General features: G+C 48.9%; 2 protein-coding genes across 3 annotated transcripts; one reads left to right on the top strand and one right to left on the bottom strand.

Moving 5' to 3' along the window:
* The first annotated feature begins 959 nt into the window (after positions 1–959).
* Positions 960–6,308, top strand: LOC146276259 (serine/threonine-protein kinase pim-3-like). The gene is made up of 6 exons (XM_084701742.1): positions 960–1,468; positions 1,781–1,890; positions 2,041–2,091; positions 2,175–2,538; positions 3,569–3,745; positions 3,869–6,308. Exons 1-6 carry the CDS (start codon positions 1,381–1,383, stop codon positions 4,063–4,065), a joined length of 987 nt encoding a protein of 328 aa, XP_084557868.1. The 5' UTR covers positions 960–1,380; the 3' UTR covers positions 4,066–6,308.
* Positions 6,309–13,570: 7,262 nt separating this feature from the next.
* creld2 (CRELD disulfide isomerase 2) lies at positions 13,571–18,348 on the bottom strand. Of its 2 annotated transcripts, XR_014762493.1 has the most exons (11): positions 17,952–18,348; positions 17,684–17,766; positions 17,267–17,377; positions 17,076–17,167; positions 16,741–16,917; positions 16,521–16,619; positions 16,344–16,427; positions 16,020–16,115; positions 14,804–14,941; positions 14,106–14,172; positions 13,912–13,999 (listed from the first exon to the last, which is right to left on the bottom strand). XR_014762493.1 is itself a non-coding variant. In XM_084701821.1 (10 exons), exons 1-10 carry the CDS (start codon positions 18,081–18,083, stop codon positions 13,929–13,931), a joined length of 1,083 nt encoding a protein of 360 aa, XP_084557947.1. In that variant the 5' UTR covers positions 18,084–18,343; the 3' UTR covers positions 13,571–13,928. The 2 variants fall into 2 exon arrangements, 1 of the variants encoding a protein (XP_084557947.1); XM_084701821.1 differs by lacking the exon at positions 14,106–14,172 and having other exon boundaries at positions 13,571–13,999; positions 17,952–18,343.
* Positions 18,349–18,509: the final 161 nt, after the last annotated feature.

The raw sequence follows: 18,509 nt of genomic DNA on the forward strand, positions 1-18,509 counted from the left end.
TACTGCTTCAAGATCACATTAGATGTTAACTCTCTTTCACTGTGTCTCTGCCAACGTTCAAAGACAACCTTTGCCCTTGCACACACACACACACACACACACATACACACACATACACACACACACACACACACACACACACACACACACACACACACACGCACACACACACACACACCTGTTCTCTGAACCTGGACCTGTCTGCAATAACATGTCATATCCAGTTTGTCCCAGTACAGCCTGCAAGCCACTTTTACAGGTAACATGAGTTCAACTATAGAATGGGATAGCAGACTTAAAACATACAGCATATTTAACAGCTTCAGTTGTATGGCATCGACTGCATCCTATAATATTTCTGTCATCTGGCAACATTCTGTTCGATAATGGGGCTACACTGCTATTATCACTGTGTGGTGCCGGCCTTGACTTAGCCTTCAAAGCTTTGTTTAGCAGGACTAAAGCGTGCTCGTGAAGCACGCGCGGGGAGAGTTCCCGGGAAACCCTGACGCCTTGTCATTCTGCTCGCCTGCCGCCTCTCGCCCGTTTACCGAATACTGCAGCGGAAAGGTGCGGCTCGGAATTCCCGCCACGTGCGCTCAAATCGCCCCGTCTACGATCATCAACGTTTATCGATTGGACGATATTGAAAACACGGTATTTATACCCTCCATCTGATTGGCTGGGAGCTGCAGGTTGACGGTGAACGAGAGTGCATCGAGTCCAGACAGGGGGTGGTTGTCGCGTCTAGTACTATGAGAAAGTAGTGCGTGTGTACATAAGCATAGCACCAAGGAATTCAACGCAAGGTCGTTTTTAGACGGACTGATAGAATACAACAATACCGTTAGTGTCAAATTGAGAAAGATTTGTAAGTTTCCTACGACAATATGTTGTGGAAGCATCGAAAATAGTCAGACGCGGAGGGATACCATCCCACTACGCGTCAAAATATTAGCATTATAAAGCCAGGCGGAGGACGCGGCAAAGCATAGACAGAATCTCCTGGAGTCAGCACGGTGTCATGTAGGGATAACCGCAATATCAGTTATACTACTGTACGGTATAGCTGCACGCGGCGGGGTGTAGTTTGTCCGTGTAGTCTTCAACAGGACCGTACTTGTTCCACTACAGGACTCTAATATAAAACAGGAAATCGTTTTTATCTCAAGCGTCGTTCTCCCAACGGGATAAGGGCAACAACTGGTGACATTTTTATTTGACAGCGCGGTGCAGCGGAGTTGGCGCACTGGATATATAACTGAGTCGTTTACAAGATCCGTCTTAAATATTTATATACCTATATTTCGCGTTTAACTGAGTTGAAATAGCATTTAAAGAAAACAAACGAGGAATACAATTGGCATTTTCGATGTGACTATGTTGCTGTCAAAGTTTGGCTCATTTTCACACATTTGCAATCCCTCAAGCATGGATCACTTGCCGGTGAAAATACAGCTCCAAACAGGTAGAGATTCCGTCTCTTTGTAGTCACCTTTACTGCGAGCTAACGCAACATTTATTAAAACATATTTAGTGGACAGATTATGTAGGCCTAGACCTACAGATATCGTGGTGCTAATGGTATAATTTGCATTTATGGACTCGCTTTAATAGCTTGCACTAGCGTCAACTAGATGCTTGCTATCTGGATAGTTGGTGCTAACGTCAGTAGTAGCAGATTAGCTGTACAGGACACGAAGCCTCTGGCCACTCCAGTCAGCTCAATATCCCGGTTGTCGAAGTCTGTTCTTACGAATGTCCTTGTTGATATTCACAGTTAAACTGGACAAGGAGCCTTTCGAGAAAGTTTATCAGGTCGGGACAGTGCTGGGAAGTGGGGGCTTCGGCACGGTGTACGCAGGAAACCGGATTTCTGATGGAGCACCGGTAAGGACGGAGAATTTGCAATGTTTTGATTCTGCCTAGCCAGCACATGGCGCCCGTTGTCGCTTCGCACTACAACCAACGGAATATTCACGTCACGTTTTGGTACCATTTTATGTGATTTCTTATTTATTTGGTGTGATCTAATTTCAGGTCGCTGTAAAACATGTAGCAAAGGAAAGAGTGACCGAGTGGGGCACAATTGTAAGTATCCTAATTTAAACCGTTACGAGTTTGTTTATGTTACGTCTAAGTGTGGCATTAAATCGTTCGTTCGCTTTTCACAGAACGGTGCCATGGTGCCTTTGGAAATCCTCCTACTGAAGAAAGTGAGTTCGTCGTTTCGGGGGGTTATTAAACTGCTGGACTGGTACGAGCGACCGGACGGCTGGTTGATCGTCATGGAGAGACCGGAGCTCGTCAAGGATTTATTTGATTTCATCACGGAGAAGGGCGCGCTGGACGAGGACACGGCGAGGGGGTTTTTCCGGCAGGTTGTGGATGCGGTGAGGCACTGTTACAGCTGCGGGGTGGTGCACAGAGACATCAAAGACGAGAACTTGCTCGTGGATCTCCGTACCGGGGAACTTACGCTTATTGACTTTGGCTCCGGAGCCATTCTCAAGGACACGGTGTACACCGATTTTGACGGTACGTAGCTTTTTAAATCCAACTGTTAATTGCTGTGCTTTTAGGGCGATGGGTCAGTACACATTGGCTATGTGACAATTATGTTTTGGTGTTTCTGTGGTACGTTGCACAGTTCTGTAAAACGTGGTGTGTGAATCACGACCGTATGTTTACATACTACGGATGTACGCAATTCCGTTGATTTGCCCTTGATAGCCTGCTGGGCCGGTAGCTCATGATAACGGCGGGGGCGTTCACGAGCCTGTGACGCAAATGTTTGTTTTCTGTGCCTCGTAGCGGATTTTCCCTCAAGGTGTAGCTCCGATGCGTAGGTAAGATTTATTATCGACGTATACCTGACGGAAATTAACCATTTTTATTACAACAACTTGATTATATAGAGGTGTAAATATAAACGTTTTGAACGTCGTGTGTGATGCAACTCGTTTTGTTTAGTCTACATTTAGATGTTTACCGCTGTTGTATTGGTCTAAGTCGCTCTGGATAAGTGCGTCTGCTAAATGACTAAATGTAAGGTTGTGTCGGTCTAAACGGCTGGCTTTCGGCAGGTTGTGTGGGTGTTGGGTCAGTCGCCACGTAACATCTGTTTGTTGTGAAACCGGAGCCTGGTGTTCACGTGATGGCTCTCATTGCGCATTCGAGTTTGTTTGGTTTCCAAGTTACTCTTGCCCGGGGGAGGGGGAGGGGGAGGGGGAGGGGGAGGGGGAGGGGGAGGGGGAGGGGGAGGAACAGAACAGGGGGAGAGAGGGGGGCAGGTCACGCGGATGGAAAGCTCTGTGCTAGAGAGAGGGAAGGAGAGATTTCATGTTTTGAAAGTATAAATATGACAGGGCCATATCAGATGACTGTCTACTTTGATGTCAACATTCCCCCCTAAAAGGACTCTTTCTTATGCATTTTAAAAACAAAACAAAAAACACCAGCAGTCATCACGATGTTGTTAACACTGACAGTGACGTTATAAAATTCACATAACATCACAGATCTTTGGAACGTCACCGCTCATCTGCTTCCTGTTTCCTGCCCCCAGGTACCAGAGTGTACAGCCCCCCTGAGTGGATCCGCTTCCATAGATACCACGGTCGCTCGGCAACGGTGTGGTCGCTCGGCGTCCTGCTGTATGACATGGTGTGTGGGGACATCCCCTTTGAGCAGGACGAGGAGATACTGAGAGGACGACTGTACTACAGGAGACGGGTGTCCAACGGTAAGTACACACACACACACACACACACACACACTTATAGGGAAGGGGCTCCCTCTACAGGAACAGGGAGTTATAATCACTGTTGGATGGAGAGACACTAACAGTGTTGTTGTTGTTGTACAGAGTGCCAGCAGCTGATCGACTGGTGCCTGTCTGTGCGTCCATCGGACCGGCCCACTCTGGACCAGGTGCTGGAGCACGTCTGGATGAGCCTCCCGCTGGGGCCCCCGTCTGGCACTGGGGGGCAGGGCCACGTCACCCTCACCAGTCTGGACCCCCTGCAGCCAGGCCCAGAGAGGCCCAGCCAGGACTCTCTCTGAGGGGTAGGAGAAGGGGGAGGGGGGGGGGGCTTTGATGAACATGCTGGTTTGATGAACATGCTGGCTGGCTGGCTGGTTTGATGGCTGGTCTCTTCCTGCCCTCACCTGATGAGTGAAAACAATTTATATTTTTCCTTTTGTGGGGAATTTAAAAATGTATAACCAGTTTGTTCTTCCTTTTTTATTTAAAAGTGGTCTCTTTTTCTCGGTCTGTCTCTTGACAGAAGAGTAGCTGTTTAGGTGGTCCTACCAGAACTATTTATTTATATTTACTTTCATTGTTACCTGGCTGGCTAATGCTGTTGGTGAGGCTCCTGTTCAGAGTTGGTTGTTTTTGTAGAACCTTAAAGAGAGACCGCGAGCCTTAAAGAGAGACCGCAGCCATCCGTCTCTCACGGGGAGAGATCATCTGGTCTCTCGTCTGGGAAAGAGACTCCTGTTGTTGACAGTGTTGAATCGTCTGTTGCTACACGTTCATCATCTGTTGTTCCAGAGGGGCTAGGCCTCCTGTCACTACCACCTGGAACTGGACACGCACGCACACACACACACACACACACACACACACACACACGCTCACACACACAGGGGACTAGCCTGGGTCCGTGTCCTGCTGGAGGGAGGGTTGTGTCCTGCTGGAGGGAGGGTTGTGTCCTGCTGGAGGGAGGGGCGTGTCCTGCTGGAGGGAGGGGCGTGTCCAGGTGGAGGGAGGGGCGTGTCCAGGTGGGATGCAGAGGAAGGCTGATTACGGCTCCTCCATCGCTTTCACATGAAGGTCAAAGGTCACAAGAGTTCAACCAGGGATAGAGGCGTTCAGAACGGAAACGTCTGAAGTATTTTTTCTTCTTCTTAATGACCTGACTGTTGATGTTGGAGGAGTGTTCTGGACGGGTCAATATTGAATTTGACCTCGTATGGCCTCTTCACCCCTCCCCACTCCCTCCTCCACCAGCCCCACAAAGATCAAATGTGCATTTTATCATTTTTTGTCAGACTCAGAAAACGTCTGATTTAAAAAAAAAGAATATGTGGAATATTGGAGTGCCTTTCTCTGTGTTTTATTTCTCTGGTTCAGTTTTTGAGGCCTTTGTCTAACGGGGCATTCACACCCGCACGACAAGGCAGCACTGTGATGGTCGGATTTGACCATCACACCATGCTAACATGATGTCATCACACACCATGCTAACATGATGTCATCACACACCATGCTAACTTGATGTCATCACACACCATGCTAGCATGATGTCATGCTTGCCGAGCAGTGCAGATCGTTGAATAGTCGTGTCACTGTTGGTGTGAATGCCCCATTAACGGTCAGTTTGGGGCGGGGCCAATGCTGTTGTCCTTGGTGATGATGTGAGAATGGCCAATCAGCCTCAAGCCCCCTCCCCTGATTGGGGGAGACCGTAGATTACTTGAAGCACTCTCCTGTCATGGTGTCAAAGCTGCTGTCTTCAACACCAACAGGTGTTGAAACATCATATCTTTTCTCTATGGATGTCTATGGACACAGTCGCCACACAAACACTACCCCCTCCCCCCTCCTTAAACTGCCCCCCTCCTTGTACCCTGGCACAGGTGCTCCCCCTAGAGGTGTGGGAGGAGAATGCACGATCAATGCAATAGTCAAGAACTCAGTTATGTACTTTGAACTTTATTTTTACGTATATATTTTCTCTCTACATGCATTTTAATTTATTTGTAAACATTGTAGACATTCCCCGATGTGGCTTATTTATTTTTATTTTATATTTATTTATTTTATTGTCTCTGCTTAAAGAACCTGCCCTCTGGTGTTTTCATATCTTAAATGGCCTTTTATTTGCATTCCTGTCATTTTATTTGAACATTTAGTATTTTTGAGTTGGTGGACAGGTGCACTGAAGCTGTTGATGTGAAAAGGAATAAAACTTTTAAAGGTTTACTTAAGGAAAATACAGAAAGAGGATTGAATGTTATTTAAGTAGGATTAGCGTTGGAAAACATCTGTCTATTTAAATGTTTCTTTCATAGAGAAACGTGAGGTTTAGGAGTTTGCTACCTGTCTCTCTTCTGTTCCCCCCCTCTGCTCTCTGCCCCGACCCCCCACCCCCATCTCTGCCCCCCCATCTCTCTCCCCCTCTCTGCCCCCCCCCCCCCTGTTCTCGTCCGTTTGTCTAGTTCGCAGTGACGGGTGACTGTACATCTGTGGTGGGGATATTTTTTTATCAGCAATAAAATATCTTTTTTTGTACACAAAACTGAGAGGGCTGTGTCCTTGGTATTCCTAAACACACACACACGCGTACATCAACTCATAACAGAGTTTCATATTATGGGATAAAAAAAATCCGCCAGAAAACGAACTTCATCGAACAGAAAAAAATATATCTTACTTCTCCGAGAAGGGTCCAACTGCTTGACCTCCTGACTTCTCTCCTCATCTTGTCAGATAAGTGAACCTTGGATTTTTGGATCAGATTTCTTTTTGTTGTTGAAATAAATTAATGGTTAACATTTGGGAGGTGAATTCAAAACCAACAAATTCGGTGGTGTTTGAATTTCAATACTTAGTATTCAATGCCTTTTAAAATTCCAAAACACTGATTTGCTTCCATAAGGAGGGGGTTGAGGAGAAGTGACAGTATCACAGTATGCTTCTCTCACGCACACCCACTCACTGCATTAAAGAAAAGTCATTCAAACAATCAAGGGGTTCTAATCATCAACGTTTCACGTTAGAAAACCTTCCGTGTCTTGTAACTCCCGAATTACGAAAAGTAAACCACCACAACTCCTGTCCTGTCGATCAGCGACAAGCTGATTGGCGTTTTTTCTTCTCTCGTCTCAAGACGGGGCATCTACCGCAACCGGGGGTAAGGGCTATTGTTTCTGTCGCTGGAGGTCTTTCACATGGAGATGAGCTACTTGTCTTAAAGAGACCTTCTGTTGTTAGCCTGGTCCTAACCAGACTCTCGAACATTTTATTTGTACATTTGTACCATTGATAAGCGTTAACTTCCTTGAAGGCGGGTACTCTGTTGAAGTTTAGAACTATTGGATCTGCCCAGAGCCCCTCTGGATCTGCCATAACCAATCGCTAGCGTTCGCCTTAGCCAACTCCTTCACCACTAACGGAGCTAGGCTAATGTACATTTTATTCGTCAAGTAAGTTCGCACAAACAAGGAATTTACTATGGCAGGAACTTGTATACGGTAAACATCGTAGGTAGCGTAGTTTCGTTCCTGTGTGCATTATCTCAGTTAGCTTGAAATAACAAATTCACACTGAATTATAAGCGTTAGAAATATTGATTGAAGAAAATAGATTATAGGTATCAGTGTGGAGGTTGGGTGTAGCTCAGTGGTAGAGTAGATCAAGAGCTTGCAGGTCACACCGGTACTGTCATACCCGGTACTGTCACACCCAGTACTCTGTCACACCCAGTACTCTGTCACACCCGTAAAGAGAATCATGTCCTGGCTGACAGAAGAGCTGAACATGCTGGAGAGACGTCTGGGCAGGTGGGCCAGTCAGCACGGAAGGATGAGCAGAAGCAACACAGAGAGAGAGAGACAGATAGAGAGAGAGAGCGAGAGAGAGGGAGGGGGGGGGGGAGACAGAGAGAGTGAGAGAGTGAGAGGGAGGGGGGGAGGGAGGGAGGAAGGGAGAGAGACAGAGAGAGAGAGAAAGAGAGAGAGAGGGAGGGGGGAGGGAGACAGAGAGAGAGAGGGAGGGGGGAGGGAGGGAGGGACAGAGAGAGAGGGAGTGAGGGAGGGACAGAGAGAGAGGGAGGGACGGATGTAGTGTGGGAGAAGGGGGGAGAGGGGTGGTTGGCGTGGCGACATGTGGAGATGTAGTTGAGGCTGTGAGACAAGGAGGCGCCAGATGGCACAGATGGAGAGGTGGGCGGAACACTGGGGGGTGCTGCCACGGCGATGGTTGGTGTGGGGGGGGTGCTGCCACGGCGATGGTTGGTGTGGGGGGGTGCTGCCACGGCGATGGTTGGTGTGGGGGGGTGCTGCCACGGCGATGGTTGGTGTGGGGGGGGTGCTGCCACGGCGATGGTTGGTGTGGGGGGGTGCTGCCACGGCGATGGTTGGTGTGGGGGGGTGCTGCCACGGCGATGGTTGGTGTGGGGGGGTGCTGCCACGGCGATGGTTGGTGTGGGGGGGTGCTGCCACGGCGATGGTTGGTGTGGGGGGGTTCTGCCATGGCGATGGTTGGTGTGGGGGGGTGCTGCCACAACGATGGTTGGTGTGGGGGGGTGCTGCCACGGCGATGGTTGGTGTGGGGGGGTGCTGCCACGGCGATGGTTGGTGTGGGGGGGTGCTGCCACGGCGATGGTTGGTGTGGGGGGGTGCTGCCACGGCGATGGTTGGTGTGGGGGGGTTCTGCCATGGCGATGGTTGGTGTGGGGGGGTGCTGCCACAACGATGGTTGGTGTGGGGGGGTTCTGCCATGGCGATGGTTGGTGTGGGGGGGGTTCTGCCACGGCGATGGTTGGTGCGTGGGGGGACACTAGGGGTATGGGGGTGGGGGGGTAAGGGGGGGGTGAGGAGAGGAGAGGAACAGTAGAGGCAGGGCTCCAGTAGAACAGTAGAGGCAGGACAGGGTACTAGAGGCAGAGCTCCAGTAGAACAGTAGAGGCAGGACAGGGTACTAGAGGCAGGGCTCCAGTAGAACAGTAGAGGCAGGATACTAGAGAGCAGAGCTCCAGTAGAACAGTAGAGGCAGGACAGGGTACTAGAGGCAGGGCTCCAGTAGAACAGTAGAGGCAGGATACTAGAGAGCAGAGCTCCAGTAGAACAGTAGAGGCAGGACAGGGTACTAGAGGCAGGGCTCCAGTAGAACAGTAGAGGCAGGATACTAGAGAGCAGAGCTCCAGTAGAACAGTAGAGGCAGGACAGGGTACTAGAGGCAGGGCTCCAGTAGAACAGTAGAGGCAGGATACTAGAGAGCAGAGCTCCAGTAGAACAGTAGAGGCAGGACAGGGTACTAGAGGCAGGGCTCCAGTAGAACAGTAGAGGCAGGATACTAGAGAGCAGAGCTCCAGTAGAACAGTAGAGGCAGGACAGGGTACTAGAGGCAGGGCTCCAGTAGAACAGTAGAGGCAGGATACTAGAGAGCAGAGCTCCAGTAGAACAGTAGAGGCAGGACAGGGTACTAGAGGCAGAGCTCCAGTAGAACAGTAGAGGCAGGACAGGGTACTAGAGGCAGAGCTCCAGTAGAACAGTAGAGGCAGGACAGGGTACTAGAGGCAGGGCTCCAGTAGAGGAAGGACACAGTGTGCTGCAGATCCCTGAGGTTTTTCCAGGAACAGTCTGTTTACATCAGCCCTTGACAACAACCTCAACATGCAGCACACTGTTATGGAGGGGCAAGATAAGAGAGGAAGAGAGAGAGGAGAGACCTCTGCTCTGTTCTCCTCTTTCTTTTTGCGTCCATGGTGATCAGATTCCACAGGCATTTCCCAGGAAGACAGACTTGTTGCCGTGGCAACAAGCACCTATTGTTCCGGAAGGTTCCATGAGGTCAGCCGTCACCTGAAACCGTGACAACCAAAAAGAGGGCAGTGTTGCTATGCATAACGCCCTGACAACCATCACAGATAGACAGCGCTGTATTGCCATGTAGTTGTCACGGCAATGCCATCCCAAATCAGGTCCAACATAAACTGTTCAATAAGGGATGGAGATGTTCTGGTATTAGGGTCTGCCTCTGATCCAGGGACTGAGAGTGAAGGAGAGTGAATGAGAGAGTGAAGGAGAGTGAAGGAGAGAGTGAGAGAGAGAAGGAGCGTGAATGAGAGAATGAGAGACAGAAGGACAGTGAATGAGAGAGATGCAGGGATAGAAAAGGAGGGAGGGAAGGAGGGAGGTTATTTAGACCTGATGTGCACTAAAAGCTTGATGCCGCCAGTCTGTGGAACACAGTGTGCCTGACAGCCTGAGACGAAGCCATGTTGGGTCAGGAGGTTCTCTGAGGGAGAGGGGGGAGGGGGGAGGAGAGGGAAAGAGGGAGAGAAGGGAAATACTCTTCTATAGCTCATCAACTAGACTGTTATCTACCTCTCCTCCCCTCCTGAAGTTCAGTGTGTGTGTATGTGTGTTCTGATAAATATGATTTTGCCACTGTTGACAGAGTGAGAGAGATGGATGGGGGGAGAGAAGAGAGGCTCAGCGTGCCTGGTAACTAAGGAACAGGTTTGGTAACTAAGGAACAGGTTTGGTAACTAAGGAACAGGTTTGGTAACTAAGGAACGAGGTTGGTAAGTAAGGAGTGGTGCTACTGGGAATCTCAGCGAGATTACCCAGAAGGCTTTGGGGTTCATCAAGAGTGCAGGGCTCAAATCTGGGACGAGGGGGGGGGGGTAAAAATGTCTCTCTCCCTCCCTGTCCTCCCTCTCTCTCTCCCTCCCTCCCTCCCTCTCTCTCTCTGTCTCTCTCTCTCCCCCCCCCTCTATCCCCCCCCCCTCTCTCTCTGCTTTCTCACTTATCTGCCATTTCAGGACTTCTCTCTCCTTTCTTACATAATCACTGTTCTGACCAGGCCTGCTGGTACTGCCTGGCTGACTAGATGCTTGTGTGCCTCTGTGTGTAGGTCTTCTATGGTGAGTGTGTGTGTGTGTGTGAGTGTGTGTGTGTGTGTGTGTGGGCAGCAGCAGGGATGGTGGGTGGTTCACACCATTCATGCCTACAGATCAGATCAAACGCGCCTGTCGCCATGGCAGCCTCACTGCTTAATCAACTCAGCCAGGAACTGAGTCTTGGCTGGAGACACACGCACACACACACGCACATACACATACACACACGCACAGAAACACGCAGACAGACACACACACACACACACACACACTGAGACTGTGCCATTTATGATATAACTGTATCAAGCTGTTGATTCATTCAGACAGTGAGTCCATTCAGACAGATCTCAGTGATGAACAGCCCCTGTCCCCTGACCCAGAGAAAACAGGAGAGCTGAACTGTTTCTCTCTCTCTCTCTCTCTATCTCTCTCTCTCTCTCTCTCTCTCTCTCTCTCTCTCTCACACCCACACACACACACACACACACACACGTGGCATACGTGTGTGTGTATGTGTGTGGTGGTGTTGACACCTCTGTTGTTTCTTCACAGAGATGGCAGACAGACAGGACAGACAGACAGACAGACAGACAGGACAGACAGACAGACAGACAGACAGACAGACAGACAGGCAGACAGACACACAGACAGGCAGACAGGACAGACAGACAGACAGACAGGCAGACAGACACACAGACAGGCAGACAGGACAGACAGACAGACAGACAGACACACAGACAGACAGACAGACACACAGACAGGCAGACAGACACACACACAGACAGGCAGACAGACAGGCAGACAGACAGGCAGACAGACACACAGACAGGCAGACAGACAGGCAGACAGACAGACAGAAAGGTCAGAGGGTTTGATGTACTCTGCTTCTCTTTCATCTGAGCACCTGTGTGTGTGTGTGTGTGTGTGTACCTTCTCTCTGATCTTACACACTTCAAGAATGAGGTACAATAGACTTTGATCTCTCAGGCTTCCTCTCCTCCTAAATCCCATGCGGTCTGGTAATCCTTCCTGGTTTTCTGATTAGAAACTGTAAACATTGCAGGGATTGGCTGCAGGTGAAGGGACTACTTCACCTGGCCTCTCTCGCTCATCTCTGCATCAGAGCTGGCTGGAGGCCTGCAGTCTGCTGCTCAGACAGTGAGGCCATGTGTGCATGTGTGAGATTTGACGCCTGGTCTGAGAGACAGGACTCTGGTGATGATGGAATCTCTTACAGCATGCTGTGACACGAACACACAGTTCCCAGCTGCTGTGTGTGTGTGTCAGCTAGGTGTTGATTATGAGGTCTTCATTCTGTTTCCAGCCTTTAGGCTGCTGAGGTCATACACTGACACACAGACACACGCGTAACCTCTTTCTGCAGAAGGAAGATCTACTGTCGCAGCTAATGAGAAACACACACACACACACACACACACACACACACACACACACACACACACACAGCGGCCCAGTCCAGTGTGTGTGTGATGTCGAGAGAGACCTCCAGGCTGGTATGAATGTGCTGACTCACATGGAAAAGATTCATAATTCAAACACAACAATCTGTCAAGGGTGGTATCAATATGGCTGCTGCTGTTTTACAGACCTTGCATGTTCCTGCGTTCTGAAGCTTGCTGTGACATCACTCTCGTAGACCCTGGGGTACCACAGCGCAGGACACAGAGGTGTGTGTGTGTGTGTGTGTGCGGGGAGGGGGGGGTGGTAGTCTTGACGACCTAGACAGATGAGTGGAGGGAGGAGGGAGACTGTTATTATCGGGGGAGAGCAGAGCTGGTCTAGACAGGTTCAGACTGGCTTCACACCTCTCCTCCTTCTCTTCTCCCTCCTCCTCTCCTCCTTCTCTTCTCCCTCTCCCTCTCCTCCCTTCCCCCTCTCCCTCTCCTCCCTTCTCCCTCCTCCTCTCTTCCCCCTCTCTCCACTCCATCTCTTTAGAAGACCTGCTTAAGCAGGATTCAAAACAGCTGAAGACACACACTCACAGATACACACAAACACACACACACAACTGACTTCATCCCTGAGGAACTCAGCCAGCATGATTACAGTCAGAAGCAGGTTACTGGAACAGACAGGAACCAGGAGACAGATTCCCTCCCTCCCTCCCCCCCTCCTCCCCCCTCTTCTTCCTTCTCTACTCTCTCTCACAGACACCGTCCTCCTAGGTGGATGAAAGGTAGGTTTTCCCCAGGAAAGTGTGTTTGATGAGAACAGGGGGGTGTTCCATCAACGTAGGTTAAGGAAAAGCCAGGCTCATTTTGAAGTCTTGCTTACTTCAGCGACAGTTCTGTTCCATTAAAAAGGCTTATTCTAGTTCTAGCTAAGTAACCAAGGTAACTTATACTTCTGAACTAGCTTGCTCAGTGTCAGGCTAAAAGTCGAGCTAAATGTCGAGCTATATTAAGTTGTGTTGCAAATAATTTCAAACAGGCGGAAACAGAAATGTCTAAAGACAGTTCCGTCGAGTACATTTCAGCCTGCAAAACATTTTTGCCCGCAAACCATGGGGCTGCATCTGTACTTGTGAAGGCAGAGTATGTTCATTGGAAATCGTTCCTTACCCTAAATGTACAGGTGTGCATTTAGGTTATGGGGAAGCTGTCCATACACTGTCGGTCAGAATAGTAATCATTGGATTATTTCCCTTTTATTTTAAAGCTTCGTGTAAGCGTGGCTTTCGTTAGCGACATTGATGGAATACCCCCCCCCCCCCCCCCCAGAGTTTCATAAACGCATCCAGTCGCAACGGCTCATGGTCTGTGTTTTGTGTGATTACAGCACCACTGTGTGGTCAACAATAGGCACTGCAGCCGTAAAAAAAGAATCCTGGTATAGATTGCCCCCTAGAGGCCTTATTACATACAGAATAACTATTATTCTGATGATGATAAAAATCAAACATCTAAACAAACTCTCTTTCTTTCTTCCAATTTTATTGAATCATTTCCTGAATGTTATTTATTTATTTTTAAAACCAGACATCATTTTACATCATAATCAAAACATAGGAGAAATAATCATGACAAAAACCAGCAATGATTGAATAAACTAATACTTATGTTTCTTGAACATGAAAATGTCTGTGGGTGTTTCTCAGCCTCAGTGAGCCTGTGTCTGTGTTCACGCTCCAAGTCCCTCCTCAGGGACAGTACAGGGAAGTTAGAGCGTTTGGTTCATGAGGAGAGGGCTCAGACTTCCTGCTGTGATTTGTCAACCAATAGTAACTCCCTAAAGTTCTTTTCTGGTTTGCTCCCATTGGTCCTCTCAGGGTCAAAGGTCCTCGTGTCCCTCTGGGTGATTGGCGGTCTCATTTGCTGGCTCCTCCTCTTCCCCCTCTTCAACTTTTGAGGTAGAAAAGTACAGAATACTTTTAGTCCACATACATACAGCCTCCTATAACCAGGGGCGGACTGGGGGGGAAAAGTGACCCGGGAGTTACTGTCAGACCTGCCCACTCAGTACATGGCGCGTTGCCCTCTCAGTACATCGCACGGATCCACCAGTCAGTGGCCTACTTGGAAAAATACCCATACACTTAACATTATTTTTGATGATTACAAAGAAATTACATAATATATATTTTTCTTACGTTGAACGTCCGAAGTCCGTAAGAACACATTTCAGAAGACAGTAAAATTTTTTTAGGTACCATGAGTGTGAATACAGATTGCAGTATAAAACTCAGTCAGTGATTTCAATCCGGCGTAGAGCAATTTATACGTGTTCAAGCTGTGTAATATGGAAAATAGTTAGAGGTGCCGGCGATGTCAGAGGGGCCAGTTGGTGATGGAAGTGGGACGGTGTTTTGGACCATCACAACCCCATCGGCCCACTGGGGATTCCCCTGGTATCCCCGATAGCCAGTCCGCCCCTGCCTATAACCCTACTGCACAATTCTGGTAACAAGTAAAAAATAGTACGAGCTCTTGATCCACAGTCAAATGCTCTTCCACTGAGCTATACCCATCAACTAAGGTAACCAAACACGTACCATGGCAACCTGGCTATGCTAACAGAGTATGGGGTAGCTAGCTAACAGAGAATGGGGTAGCTAGCTAACAGAGTATGGGGTAGCTAGCAAATAGAGAATGGGGTAGCTAGCTAACAGAGAACGGGGTCGCTAACTAACAGAGGTCGCTAGCTACCTGGTTCAGGTGTTTTGATGCAGGCTCCTTCCTGTTCCTGGAAGCCCTCTAGGCAGTGGCAGGAGTAGCTCCCCCTGGTGTTCACACACCGCTGCTCCTCCGGACACACTGCCTCCGGCTGGGAACACTCGTCCACATCTGTTTAAAGGACAGAGGATAGTCTCACCTGTACAGGTGTATTTAGGTAGAGGATAGTCTCACCTGTACAGGTGTATTTAGGTAGAGGATAGTCTCACCTGTACAGGTGTATTTAGGTAGAGGATAGTCTCACCTGTACAGGTGTATTTAGGTAGAGGATAGTCTCACCTGTACAGGTGTATTTAGGTAGAGGATAGTCTCACCTGTACAGGTGTATTTAGGTAGAGGATAGTCTCACCTGTACAGGTGTATTTAGGTAGAGGATAGTCTCACCTGTACAGGTGTATTTAGGTAGAGGATAGTCTCACCTGTACAGGTGTATTTAGGTAGAGGATAGTCTCACCTGTACAGGTGTATTTAGGTAGAGGATAGTCTCACCTGTACAGGTGTATTTAGGTAGAGGATAGTCTCACCTGTACAGGTGTATTTAGGTAGAGGATAGTCTCACCTGTACAGGTATATTTAGGTAGAGGATAGTCTCACCTGTACAGGTGTATTTAGGTAGAGGATAGTCTCACCTGTACAGGTGTATTTAGGTAGAGGATAGTCTCACCTGTACAGGTGTATTTAGGTAGAGGATAGTCTCACCTGTACAGGTGTATTTAGGTAGAGGATAGTCTCACCTGTACAGGTGTATTTAGGTAGAGGATAGTCTCACCTGTACAGGTGTATTTAGGTAGAGGATAGTCTCACCTGTACAGGTGTATTTAGGTAGAGGATAGTCTCACCTGTACAGGTGTATTTAGGTAGAGGATAGTCTCACCTGTACAGGTGTATTTAGGTAGAGGATAGTCTCACCTGTACAGGTGTATTTAGGTAGAGGATAGTCTCACCTGTACAGGTGTATTTAGGTAGAGGATAGTCTCACCTGTACAGGTATATTTAGGTAGAGGATAGTCTCACCTGTACAGGTGTATTTAGGTAGAGGATAGTCTCACCTGTACAGGTGTATTTAGGTAGAGGATAGTCTCACCTGTACAGGTGTATTTAGGTAGAGGATAGTCTCACCTGTACAGGTGTATTTAGGTAGAGGATAGTCTCACCTGTACAGGTGTATTTAGGTAGAGGATAGTCTCACCTGTACAGGTGCCCTCTGTGTCTTGGTACCCGCTGGCACAAGCCTTGCACTTATCAGGACCCTCTCCTGTACACCCAGAGCATACCTGGTCACAGGCTGGCACCGCACACACACACACACGCACACACACACACACACACACGTCAAGGTCAAAAGAACAGGCCAGTGTTTAAAAGTAGCAAGTAGAGGCAGCTTCAGTAGAGGCAGCTTCAGTAGAGGCAGCTTCAGTAGAGGCAGCTTCAGTAGAGGCAGCTTCAGTAGAGGCAGCTTCAGTAGAGGCAGCTTCAGTAGAGGCAGCTTCAGTAGAGGCAGCTTCAGTCTCACCTCTGCAGGAGTACGATCCGTCTGAGTTCAGGCAGTGCTGCTCTTCCTGGCAGGGGGCGGAGTCTGTAGAACACTCGTCCACATCTGAGGGTCACATGATGTCACAACAGGAACTCAGACCACGAACGCCCAACCAATCAGGTAAGAGTCGAAAGCTGCCGTCATTGGCTGGCTCACCAATGCAGGCGCCCTCGTCGTCCTCCTCCCAGCCTGTCTTGCACTCGTCACAGTCGTCGTTGGTCGGGCCAGAGCAGGTCTTACAGGAACCATGGCAACCTGGGAGGGACCACATCACCATCACCACCATCATCACCATCACCACCATCATCATCATGAAACTCAACCATATGAACGTCAAGCAGACCACATGTAAACCAGAACCATGTTGTAACCCTACCTGTACACAGAGAGAAGGTGTCGTTGCGAAGCTCTTCGAAGAACCCGTCCACGCAGTCCAGACAGAACTCTCCCTGGTAACCGTGGTTACAGCTGCACTTGCCCTTGCCCCCTCGGGTACCGTCGCCATCACACGCCCCGTTGCCATGGCAAGGCCTCTCAGAACCACCAACGCATGCTGACGACACAGGATGCAACAGACATGAGGGCCAGAGAAGAGGGGGAGAGGGAGAGGGAGAGGGGGGAGACGCAGAGGGACAGAGGGGGGAGACGCAGAGGGACAGAGGGGGGAGACGCAGAGGGAGGAGCATCAATGTAGTTTGATGGTTTGTTTACCGTTGCAGTCGGGACCAAACGTTCCTTTTGGGCAGCAGACTGTGATGGTGTCAACGCAGAACCACTTAAACAGGTCAGGATGCTTGGCTTTCCTGTGTCCAGCGAGAAGAAATCACACATACACAAACCTTAGATGTGAATAAGTGCTGGATTGATTAATAGGTGGATGGCGGAAAGAGTGAGAGCTTCACCTCTTGAACCACCAGGTCTCAAACTGTTCCTCGTGTTGCTCTACCATGTGGTTACATTCAAAGCTGCTGCTGTCACACAGAGACTCCAGGATCTCCACAAGGCGGATCTCACTGGGGAGGGAGGGAGGGAGGGAGGGAGGGAGGGAGGGAGGGAGGTGGAGAGAGAGATGGAAGGAGAAAGGGAAGGTAAAATAATTAAAAGGGGAGGGAGATCAAAGTCTAAAAGGTGGGTTCTTTGTGACATTTGCACAAGGTCGTCATGACACCGAACAGCAGCACAGGCGATTCTTGACTTCACTGAATGACCCTTAATGATGCGCATCCCATCACTGGTCGGTGTGTGCGCATGTGCTGAATACCAAACGGTTAGATTAGGATGCGAGTGTGTGGACAGGGGAGTGGTTGGGCACGTCTCACCTGGTCTCATATTTAGACAACTTCCTCTCCTCCCAGGCCGTGTTACCTCCACCGAAGTTCTGCTTCGCTGTCCGGTCAAACCCCTGGTTAAACGGGCGGGCAGGAAACCGTAACACATTTCCCGTTACACCACACGTGATGCTACGAGGTTATTATATCTAATGCAGTTAACAAAGTAGTACAATGTTGCACAAAGCACTGCGTTTCAGGTTCTCATTCAAAAGGCGTAACTATAGTCACTCTGGTAGTGACCTACGGAAATACCTACCTTGTTGAAGTTCTCGGTTATCTGTTTACAGGTTGAACAGAGGCTTTTTACATCTTTAGCTACAGTGCATTGTGACAGTAAAATAAAAGTTATGCAAGAAAATAGCCGCCCTTTCGAACCGGTGAAAAGCATGTTGTCCAATCTCAGCTTCCTAGCTAGCAGTAACACTGCTGCAACCGAAGTATCATATCAAGAATAACGCCAGATGTAGCCACCAACAGCGACCCGACTCACTATCCTGTCTTTACTTTAACTAGACAACTGTTGGTGTAAGATTCAGTTTGAAATTATCATTCTGAGTCCACATTGACAACGCAATGCAGACGAGAGTATGTTCATATTTACATGCCGGTTATTTTTACGACCAAAAAAAAAAAACACTTGGATTTCCGCGTCAGCCTCCTATTACAATTGTGGCCTATTACGATTCGCTATCATGACCTATCAATTAGATTAACGACCAATAGTATCCCGCCACGTGCGGGACAAACGTCTTTCTTTCCCCACGTGTAAAAATGAGAGAGCGTAACGAAATAGAGTTTCCCCCCCCCCCAAAAA

Source organism: Hypomesus nipponensis, chromosome 7, assembly GCF_054491055.1.
Source record: "Hypomesus nipponensis isolate SF chromosome 7, ASM5449105v1, whole genome shotgun sequence".
NCBI lineage: Eukaryota > Metazoa > Chordata > Actinopteri > Osmeriformes > Osmeridae > Hypomesus > Hypomesus nipponensis.